At 35.9% G+C, this 11966-nt stretch overlaps 1 protein-coding gene across 1 annotated transcript; it reads right to left on the bottom strand.

Annotated features, from left to right (window-relative positions):
* Positions 1-286: 286 nt before the first annotated feature.
* Positions 287-11675, bottom strand: LOC149568836 (uncharacterized). Its single transcript, XM_089821713.1, has 22 exons — positions 11458-11675; positions 9865-11213; positions 9401-9556; positions 9221-9304; positions 8732-8851; positions 8524-8637; positions 8328-8420; positions 8124-8213; positions 7760-7830; positions 7409-7483; positions 7192-7279; positions 6379-6437; positions 6211-6274; positions 6050-6115; positions 5692-5850; positions 5505-5609; positions 5137-5372; positions 4977-5046; positions 4831-4890; positions 4235-4291; positions 4043-4122; positions 287-3949 (listed from the first exon to the last, which is right to left on the bottom strand). Exons 2-22 carry the CDS (start codon positions 10627-10629, stop codon positions 820-822), a joined length of 5742 nt encoding a protein of 1913 aa, XP_089677839.1. The 5' UTR covers positions 10630-11213; positions 11458-11675; the 3' UTR covers positions 287-819.
* Between the last annotated feature and the right edge of the window lie 291 nt (positions 11676-11966).

Genomic DNA, 11966 nt, shown 5'->3' with positions numbered 1-11966 from the left:
TGTAAACCAGAAGCTACTCAATAGAGGATTTGAATAATCATCTTTGGATTAGGTAGTTTTGGGCACATGAGGTGACTATTGAATCCAAGCAACATGGTATGAGGTTCTCAGCAGTGCCATGCAAAATTTAGCAAGCCAGAAACATTGTGACATTTCTTATTTATCCAATTTCACATATAACATGCTACATCTACATAAACCTCATTGAAAGCAATGGAAAATATATAATGATATACACCAATTTATCCAACATCGTGCTCTAAAAATAACAATACAAGAGTAAACATTGCTCAAACTGTGCTTTGGATAACCCTATATGTACATAAGAAAATGTAAAAAATGCTGTTTACATTGTTGTATCGAATTATATTCTGCATTTTCGAATGCAAAATTTGTGGAAATATGAGTTCAAATTTACACAGTAGCTGCACAGGTAAAAAGTTCTCCAAACTCCCAAATCCATATAAAACCAAACCATGCTTTCATATCAATTGTATTATTCATTCAGAAAGTAGCCAGTTAAAGTCTTTGACCTGATACTTTTGCATCACCCTTTTGACCATGAAAAGAGGCCAATTGCAAAAGTATTTAGAATATATTTCATGCATTCTATAATCTTCCATCGCTCCCAGACATATGCCAATGTATTGGCTTTCTGTTCAATCTCTCAGTAATAAGCATCAATTTATTTGGTATACCTGTTCCAGACATATGTTCCAATCATAAATTGGCTCTGTAATCCTTGCAACAAGACTTCAAATTTCAATGGATTCAATCCGATTAGTAATCCATTACATACAAAGCATGACTTTTCAAATTCTACTTCTCATCAGTAACATCTAGCCATTTCAGCTCATGCAACTTGAAGGAATCCAATGAGGCATCTGCTTCTCTCACACATTCATGAACATCATGAAGCTTGGCTAGAACTTGCTGTGTGATGAAGTAGTTCTCAGGTTCCAGCTCTTGATTGATTTTGAATATGCTTTGTAATTCACATAACCTGTTATGTAGATCTTGCAGTTCCTCCCTTCTATCATTCAACTCTTCCTCTTTGCTTTGAACTTCAAAGTCTGAAGATTGAAGCTCTAAGATCAAATTTTCGAGTTCTAGTCTTGCCTCTTCTTGAGAGCCAAGTACTATTTTCTTTCCATTGAGAGACTTCTGCAAGACAAGCTCTGCCTCCTTCAAAGCAGCAGATTCTGTACTTATTTTTGACTGTACCTGCCGAATTGAAGAATCTACCAAATCCAATTTTCCTTCCAGCTTCTGAATATTTTCCCTATGTTCCTTTACTACCTCCATAAATTGTTTTAGACTGTTAACAAGTTTTATTCTTTCTTCTTCACCTTTCAACAAGGATGCAGCCTTAACAAAATGAATAGGAGTATTTTCTGTAGATGATCTTAAATCCGAGCATAGAACAGTTTGCTTGTCTAACTGGACCACCATTTTCTCAGCATCAACTCTCTGTTGTTTAGCATGCTTAAGCTTCTCTTTCAAGTCAGAAACCTCAGCCTGGGCAGTTGCCTCCACCTGAATTGCTTGCTCTCTAGCAGCTTCTAGCCCCTTTTTAGTGGTTTGTAGAAGAGTGAGTTCTTCTATTGTTTCCTTTATAAGACAAGTTAGGGTTTCAATCTTTTCATTTGCTCTTGATTCTTGACACTTCCAGTACTCATCTGATACACATAAATCAGACAGAAGTGATTTAAGAGCACTTAGTTTGTTGAATGCCTGAACCCTCTTTGCCTGCATTTCATGACTGGCTGTTTGAAGAGCATCAATTTCTTCCCTTTTGTATGAAATTTCTTTCTGTAGAACCTCGGATATTTTTCTATTTTCCTCCATCTCCTTATAAGATTTCTCTAGAATACTCAAGCCATCAACAAGTTGAGTAATTTCATCTAATTTCTTTTGCACAACTACAAGTTTGGATCTTGCCAAAGTCATTTCCTGGAGAAGAATATTCTTCCTGTTGACCATGACTTCAGTTTTCAAGTCCTTAACCATCTGCCCGTCGGCTTCTTTTTCAACCCATTCACCTTGTACTTTTGAGAGATGGGAAATTTCTTCTCTGTACTGCTCTGATTCTTGCAGCCTACTTACTAGTTGCTCATGCTCCAACTGCATAGCTTGAAGTTTTGTCTCCTTCTCTGAGATGCTGGAGACAAGCTCTGCAGCTTGACCATAAACTAATTCCATATCACCTTCTAGCTTGTCCTTAATCATGTTTAGGTTATTCATTGATTCTCCAAAAAATTCAAGCTTGACATCCAACTCTTTAAATTTGTTATGCATTTTCTGCTCTTGTTCTTGCAAAACTTTAAGTTTCTCTTCATTCTGTGAACTCAAGTTAGGGATAGATGCCCCAGTATTGTGCATATTACTTGTGGAATCCTTTGCCACCCTCACAAGCTCTGTTTGAAGATTTTTAAATTCATCTATCATTTCTTTTTTATGAAATTCTATGTTCTCTACTATACCCCTTGAGTCTGTCCCAGAAGCAAATGAGTATTCCTTCTCTGATTCTTCAGTGCCAAGCTGTCTCTGTAGCCCTTTTGATTCTTGTTCTTGCCTATCACTTTTTCTTATCAGTTTCTGATATTCAGTTTCATTTTCTATTGGTTCTTCCTGAGAACCATGTTCCTTGGCATGTTCCTTGAACTCAGGTCGTTGTTGCTCAAATCCATTTATTATGTCTTGACATTCTATTCCACTCTTTGTATCTGCAATGAATTGAGAAGAAACGTTATTTTTCACATTTTCAGTCCACAATTTCCTTATATCATCCTTTTCTTGCATTGCCTTCTCATACAAGTCAATTAATCTTTCATTCTCTTCAAGTAAATCCTTCAATTTCATTTGGATCTCCTCAAACTCATTCCTAAGGCGGATCACCTCTTTTTCTGCTTCACCATCTCTCTTGGCACTTCTACATTTTTGGATTTGTTCTTTGTTATTATCAACAATCAATGTTCCTGGACTTCTTGGACCTTCATGTGCTCCTGCTTCCATGTCTGCAACATTCTCAACAGAATCCCACCACATTTTTCTTATATCATCTCTCTCTTGCATTGCTTTCTCATAAAGCTCAAGTAATCGATAATTCTCTTCAGATGTATCTTGCAACTTCTGCTGAAGATCTTCAACTTCTGTCCTAAGGGCAATTGTCTGCTCTGCTTCAGCAATCCCCACATTTTCTGTGCAATGGTTCTTAAACATGCTGCTTTGTCCATCAATCTCCTCTGATTTCTCAAGCTGATTACGGAGTAGGAGGACCTGTTCTTGCAAGTTTATTTGTATTTTTTGGGAATCTTTTTCAGCTTTTCTAATTTCATCTTTTTCTTCCATTGCCTTCTCATAAAGCTCAAGCAGTCGTTCATTTGCATCACATGTATCATGCAACTTCAATCGAAGATCATCAACCTCTTTCCTAAGAAGAACTGCATGCTCTACTTCAGCATTCACTCCATTTTCTCCTGGCCAGTTATTCATGTAATCATCCTTCCTAAATGTATTACTCTGTTCATCAATCTCTTTCTGAAGTTCTTCAACCTGATTTCTGAGGATAAGAACCTGTTCTCGCAACTTTCCTTGTACTTCCCGGGAATCCTCTTCAGCTTTTCGGATTTCATTTCTTTCTTGTATGACTTTTTCAAACATATCAACTAATCTTTTGTTATCATCCACTGATTCCCTCAATTTTTTACGGAGATCCTCAACTTCTGTGGCCAAGAAAATAGCATCACCTTGGGCTTCTACTTCACGCTGACTTGCCACACTGATTGCTTCAACTAAGTCTTTTAGTTCTCTTTGTGCAGATAAGCCTTCTGCACCAGCCTCCACTTCTTGTGAGTAGTTAACTTCAGTTGCAGAGGCCACTTCCTCTCCTCCTGTATTGTTAGATGCCTTCATCTGCTCAATTTGGTTTGTCAAATCATCAACACGCCTGGCAATACATTGCCATGTCAGCACAAAAATAGTACAGATATTCATGTGAATGAACCAAACACAAGAGCATCATAGACCAAAGAAAATCTACCTTTCCAATTTTTCTTTGGCTTCTAGGCAGAAGCTCAAGTTATTCCGAAGAGCATCTGCTTCCCTTCGGTGTTGATCAACCTTAAAAATAAAAAGCCTAGTCAGAGCATATAATCATTGAATTGATGTAAACATGTATTGCAAAGAAAAACTTACGCATTCACTGTATAAAGAAATTAGAAATTATTCTCACTTGTTTCTGAAGAAGTTCACACTCTTCACTAAAGAATTCTGTCTCTGACGGTTCCTTCTGGAAAAACAAAACAATGATTGCATCAATAAAACCGATAGCAGTTTGAAGTTTAAGACTATATTAAAGAATAGAAAAACTTTAGCTAGCCAGATACAATATATTCAGAATAGGATTCCAAAATCGAAAAAAGTTTGGAATCAGGCTGTTTTTTGTTTATTTTTGGGTTGCAATCATTTTGAGTTGTCAACACATGTACCCAAAGGATATTCCACGTTGGACGTGGTGTTTCCATGCAAATTCATGTTTGACAGATTGCTATGAAACTAGCAAGGAGTATTTCAATTTGTTATATTTATAGTTGTTTTGTTCAGCATGTATGCATGATATGAGATTAATCCCTGTTTTTAGGCTTATGATTTGTAGTCATACTGCCATATGATACCCTTATGATGCCAATATACCAAACCCATTAACTTTAGAACAAAGTTTCAATTCACAAATCTAGTTTTGTGCGAATCCAAACTGTGCAAAGAACATGCACCTAGTATTATATTTTAACCCTTTTCTCTCAAAAAAATTCTGAATGAAATGCTGACCTGGTTCGCAAGATTGGGGTCCAGTTCATGCATAAGTTTCCAATCTAGAGCTTCGAGTAACTACATAAAAGAGAACCTTGATCAAAAAATATTAAATATTTAGTCCAGAATTAAAAATATTAGAATATTTCCCTGGGAATGCAAACCTGGTCTCGCAATACTGCTATCTGTTCTACCATTTGCTCATGCACTCCACCCTCATAGAGTTCTTGGAACCTGAGAAAGCATCTAGTTATCATTCAACAAGAATATATTACAAGAAGATGCCCTGCTTTATACAAGACATAAATGCAGTACATTACCTACCTTCTCAATTGTTCCATCAACCTTATATTCTCCATTGCAAACCTAGTCACCTCAGGATTTCTATCGAGACGGTTTCGCAATATTTGTAACTCATCCATTAACGCATTCTTCTCTTCTAAAAGGTGTGCTTCTGCAGACATCTTGTCAGAAGCTACGGCTTCCAATCTCTTAATTCTATCTTCACGAAAACGGAGCATCATCTTTCCACACTGTGCATCTTCCTCACGCTGTTTGACCTGTCAAGACACAGCAAGGAGACCACTAATACTAGAAAACTAGAACACTTCAGAAATGAAGCGACTCCTACTAAAAATTCGACAAATCAAATTTTACAATTCCTTTCTGTCTTAAACTATCTAAAAACCTACCAAACATTTTAACTGTTCATTTTCAGCAGCCATAGCTTTCATTTGCATTTCTATTGCTCGTTCTCTTTTCAATGCTCCAACAAGGGCAGACTCTAAATCTCTTTTCTGCCAGAGATGGTAAAAATACTTGAGAACTCAAAATTAGAAAAAGCTAAAAAAATCATTAATATCTTAACAAAATGCATACTCGAGGAGCCTTCTTATAACCAAGTAATGGGCTTGCTAAACCCCTTGAGTCACATGCATATGCTCCTGGAGAGTTTAGCAAGTTCATATTTCCATAATCTTCTTCTTGAAGGTGTTCTGTCTCCCCTTTGAGCTTCCCACGTAATCGAGAGACTTCTTCCTGTAAAGAAATGAACAATTAATTTAAAAAAACATAGGCATGCCATGATATTAGAACCAAAAAAAATTGCAAATCTGCTACCGTAGCAAATATCTCTCGATAGCAGAGTTAAACTAATTAATAGTCCTGGAAATAGTTAGTGGTAAAATCCTAGGTATGCAATCACGTACTTCAGCAACTGGTTATCAAACATCAGTACCTTCAGCTGTTGAATTTGCATTTTCAATGTTATGACATCCCCTGTAGCATTTTCATTGACAGTAGCCTGCAAAATAATCACAAACAAACACATTAAGGAGTTGTCTAAACACCAAATATCCACAAAAAGGGGAAAGAAGGAAAATATGAGATTCAACTTACATTATTCCGTATAAATTTTGCCCGCTGTGCAAACTTAAGTGTGCTTAGTGTCTCCATTGCACAGCTGTGAAGACAGAAAAATATAGAAGTCATTTAACCATAGGAAGAAGGTCTACGCATCTATGGGCTCTTGAAAAAATTTCAAAAAAATCTAGACAGATAGTTTACCAGTTAGAAGGGCTGACATTTGCAATGATGATAGTTTTAGAGTTTCCACCAAGAGAATCCTGAATCAACATTTACATTTTATCTATGTTAGCCAGTACAGAAGCAAATATGCATACTGATGATATATATCTATAGTGTTTTTATCCTTTATTAGAAAATGCTTGGAGTTGCCTATGGGCATTGTGGGTCATCTTACTTATCCATTCAATATAAATGGGTTATAGGACCTCAGACATCAGGCTACTCACGGAAAACGGTCATCAGTGTGATCGCTTGAATGCTTAATACAAATAACACTAGATAGCAAAATATTCCACAAAGGTAAAATACAAGAACAAAATATTTAATAAGTTTTGATATGAAATATTTAGAATCTTTGGCAAAGCTAAATCCAACTCATGTGGAATTTGTTGATATTATCAGATATTATATTCTTATTATATAATTAGGTAATCAGGTATAAAGGAGCTTTTCTGGATTGCACTGTAAGGCTCTTTTATCAAATTTTCAGAACACATTCATGACTTGTCATCAGGAAAGGAGAAGAAATGGAATTAATTGCAAACCAACAGGAATTGGATGGGGCACAGAAACAAGAGAGAAATTGATAAGATAAAAAAAAAAGGATTAAAAATTTCAAAAGGAGTAGAAATCAAAAGTTTTATTAAATTAATAGAATAATAATAACTATAATACGAAAAAGAATTAATAAAATACATTATTAAAACATTCTGGTAAATTATAGCTGCATAAATTTCAAAGCCAAGAAAAAAATTTAAAGGTAGTGTAAGCCTTAAGGTGTAGTGTACCAACCTGGAGAAGAAATGTAAGTTTTGAGTCACGATATGGTACATGTTGCGCCTTCCCATTGGCAATATTTACAAGGTTCATTATCACGAGCCTGCACAAGGCACATTGATTCAAAACAGATGAATCTCAAATAAAAAGCATAAATACAATAGATAATTCATTTGGCAATCATGCAACTGTAAATAGTCTAAGCCAAAAAAGAAATACAAATGTTCAGTACCCAAGAGTTGAAAGTGACTTATTAATATTTGTGGCCTCTTTCAAACGTTCACCCTCAGCACCTGAACTCTTCTGCCTGTTAAATCAATATTTATCATAAATTGTTCAACTGCCAAATTATCCTGCATTTATGTATGCTTGCAAAAGCACAATCACCAACAATGTAATGTCACTAATTTTAAATGTAATAATTTAATTTAATTAATTAATTAACTGGTTTCAGAATTTAAATAATATAATAAAAGAACCTTTAATTAGTTACTTTAATTAATTACTTTAATTTAATTATTACATTAAAAATTGGGGACATTACAAACAAAGCATTTGGAATTTTCTAAAATAGACACAGTACCTTTCTGAACCTGCCAAGTCAACCAGATTCAAGCGTCCAAATCTATGATGAGTCACAGATTGACACTCCCACTAGAAAACAATACCAAATATACTCATCAAAATGATAAACAAAAACATATAGACCATATATTTAATGTACAATAATTAAAAATGTCTGACTAAAACAGGAAGGCCCTGCAAAAGCCTTGTATTTACCATTATAAAAAGAACTTTCAACGAGAGGAATTTTACTTTTCTCTAGGAGAACGAAAATTTTTAATTTCAATATAGATCAATTGAAGTTAAACATGGTTTTTAAACAGTTAAAATCTTCGCTTTCAAGGATTGACACAAAATGTCCAAACACTAAGAATTTTCTTTACCTTGCTTTCAATTATACAAGTAAATACACTATGAGAGCGGCTGCTAGCACGGTTCATATTTGTTGCTGCAACTTTTCTGTTTGCAGCACCCTGAAGTGAAAAAGTAAAAATCAGGTTTGCAAAATTTTAAAAATGTCTTCCTTAACAATCAAGAATTCTCATTATGTAGAAAATCAGTAATAGGAAGCTATTACAAAATAGAACCTGAAGAAGCAGCTTAATAACATCATTGACACCTTTCACCTCAATTTCTGAAAGATTTTCAACATATACTCCCTTCCTAGCATCTTCCCTCATCTTTGCATCAGAACACCAGGTAAGATTGGGTCATAAGTAACCAACGGCATGCTTAAATCAATTGTCTACAAAATATTGAAAGAAAAAGGTTTTTCTTTCTTACCTGCAAATTTGTTGATGATGGCTCTAGGAGATCTGCAACCTGCTCATTATATATCTCTAGAAAGGAGCATTTGCAAACAAACTTCAATTTTTCTTCTCTTCTAGCATCCTCCTCCTGTAGGATACTTGAAATGAGTGATCTGTCAACAAGTTGGTTGCCTATATAATCCAACAAGTATAAACTTAAACCCAAACACAACTTTACAAACCCTATGTATTCTTGTGAATAAATGCTCAAAAACACGTGGTGTCATTCCACGATTCGCACTCAATTTGTGATCCGCATCCTCAATGTCACCAAGCATAGTATGTGTTTTCCCACTACCAGTCTGAATGAGTCAAAAAAAACAAGCCAATTTTATGAAAGCAAAAAGAAAATTTCAAAACAAATAAGGAAGAATTTGAAACAATATATAATTAGATAGAATCCAATAGAAAACATTTCTAAAAGAGCTTACTAACAAGCTGGATCAGGAATAGTCTAAAGTCAATTATAAAGCAAAACCAAAAGAATAGCAGGAACAATATGAGTAAGAATTATTCGCACAAAATGGTTTTTCCTTGGCCAGATGCAAACAACTTTAAAATAACATGGTAAGAAACTAGTTGAAAGAATAGTGTAGTGCCAATTACAAAGAAAAACCAAAGAGCAACAGTGACGAGATAAGTAAGAATAGTTAACAAAAAAATGGTCTTGCCTGGCCGTATGCAAACATGCAGCTATTATACCCTCTCATGCAGTTCTCAACCATGGGCAAACCAGCTACTCTGAACAGTTTGTCCTGCTTTCATTCATAATTTTAGATTGTGCATAAAATTGGGCAATAGGATAACAAGATACAACATGTTTTTATTCTTGCTAAGAACTAAGTATTGACCTGAGTTATCTTTTCACCAGCTACAACATCAAATGTAAAACGAGATTCTGGGTTCCCCAGCCACGTTAAAGTGTGGGAACTATCCTGTCTGACACATCTTGAATGTCCTTGAGAAGCAACCTCAATGCCACTAAGAGGACGAATTCGAATAACAACCTGGAAAAGCAACAGTAGTGGAATTAACTTTTAAAGAAAACAATTAATATCAGAAACATGAATTTAAAGGCAAACAACATATTTTTCAGGCTTCTCTCCTCTCTATTCCGCATCAGCAAATATAACTACTGCTATGATTTTCTAAGTTCCTAGTACAAATAAAGCTGAGCAATAGGTGACATCAGCCACTACTAACCCTGCTAGGTAAAGTCAAAGTATCAAGTGTAGTTAAAATGCAGAAATGAAATAAGAGCACTTTCATTAAGTTTTAACAAACATGCACAATATAAACTTTATGATCAACACACCTGAACATTATGGTCATCCCAGAAAGAGGGATCCTCTTGAAGCTCAAAATGATGTTGTACGAAGTTGTTTTTTGACTCCAGCTGTAAACTCTTCACTGGAGCAACATTTTGACTCTCTGCAGAAGGAAGAGATGGTAAACTTCCAGTGCTTGAAGTAACAGACTGGTTGTATTTGAGAGATCTTGCTACCCCATTTGGAGTTGCAGATGGATTATCTGAGCTGCCAATCATAGAAAAAGCTGCAGGCTCACACAAGAAGCCCATTTCATGAAGACCCCCTTGGGATGGACATTTTGTCAAGCCTGTGCAATGCTTGGCAAAATCCATTTCTGTGGCACTCAAAGAATGAATCCTCGGCTCCTGCCATCCAAACCTGTTCTTCGTATATGAAGATCCTGTTGAACTATTAAGGAGTTCATTATCAGGTGTGCTGTAATTTGATGCCCTAAAAATATTGTCCCCAGACTGACTAAAACCATTTGCGCTCCCTGGGACAGAGAACTTTGTCTGTGCAAAATGTGTGGCGGAATCTGATTTTGGTCTAGGGGTAATTACATCATGCTCTGCATTTGCGCCACCTGGTAGATTCAAGCTACCCTCTGGAATGGGACATAGCGGAGGTCGCATAGTTGGAAAGCTGTTATCTCTGGCATTGCCTTCTAGCAAATGGCTAGCATCGCCATTGTTAGTAAACATGTCTGAAAACATTTTTCTGGGGGAGTTCTTTACAGGTATGCGGAGTGGAGAAGCAGCTGTTTTCTTCATTTTTCACTCATTCACTAAATTCACTTCTATTTCCAACTATATAATCTTAATCGTTTCCAGATATATATTTCAAAAATGTGAATCTATTGAAATAACCTCAAAAATCGAAGTATCTGACCAAGTAAACTTTGCTTTCAAACCGCAATTAATCAATCTTCTTTGTCAAGAACTAAGCAGTCAATTCCAATTCTTCTCAACCTTGTTCAACAACCCTTAGCAAGATTAAATCAAATTAACATACAGTGGATACCCTTCAAATCCAAGCCCTTACAGCCAATGCACGTTCGGTAGCAGCAACTATTAGGGTTCCGAATAAAAGCAAAAATGCGCTGGTACTGAATGCCCCAAATCTGGCACAACCAACGGACTTGGACTTGGAAAAAAAATTGTCAAAAACCTTGGGCCTCCTCGAACCCTCCAAGGAAAATTTTCGAAGCCTGTTTCTTGAAACCTTAGGCTTCAAACACAAAGCTTTCCCCGCCGAAACCTCGTTTTAACACTTCCGACTATAAAATGTTCTGCTTCTGCTCACTATCAACGTCATCCACTGAATGATCCTCGCCTTATACAACCAAACCGTGATCCTTCAAATTCAACAAACCACAAAAAGCCTGTAAGTGATATGTTACCGCCACTTCGACGAAATAAGACTCTATCATTGTTACGCCCAATGATTTATAACTTTCCGGATCATTTATAATGAATTCCCAAAACAAAATGTGACCCAAACAACACCCAGGAAAACTGCCAGCCTGACATTTTTAACTTGATTTAATTCTTAAGAACACAATCATAAAGAAACGTTTGAAATGATTTTAAAAGCCTTACCTTAAATGTGACTTTCGCAGCTGCAGATGATCAGTTTGAAATCCGTCAAGCCCACCGGTATAAAGAAGAAAGAAAATCTCTGGAATTGTTCGCCTGGATTTCTCAAAACTTGTGATGGGCAATTTTAATTCAAAAGCAGGTACATGCGAGCGAATTATACCCGTGAAAATCAGCTGGAGTATAAATTGTTTTCACCTGCAATCTTTCTATCTTTTCTTCCTTGTGATAAGCTGTGAAAGGGATTCTATGCATACGAAAAAATATATGAAATAATTATTCTTTTTCTTGTACTCTTCGTTTAAAATTTGAATGCCCAAAGCGAGGGAGCATCTTTACCGTTGGTTACTTATACCGCTCCATCCGACGGCGCGAGTGGACTTCAGGACTAACGGTCATTCCCTTTGGAGACGTTACTCTTGATATTTCAAATAACAAGGAAAATTATTTTCTTTATTTGTTCGCGATTGAAAGATTTTAATTTGTGGAGCAACGTCTATTCATTCATGAAC

This window comes from Cupressus sempervirens, chromosome 3 (genome assembly GCF_028749045.1).
Source record: "Cupressus sempervirens isolate cs-2001-9-10 chromosome 3, ASM2874904v1, whole genome shotgun sequence".
In the NCBI taxonomy this organism is placed as follows: Eukaryota; Viridiplantae; Streptophyta; class Pinopsida; order Cupressales; family Cupressaceae; genus Cupressus; species Cupressus sempervirens.
Note: the sequence above shows the minus strand (reverse complement) of the source record. Positions and strands in the feature narration are given on the sequence as shown.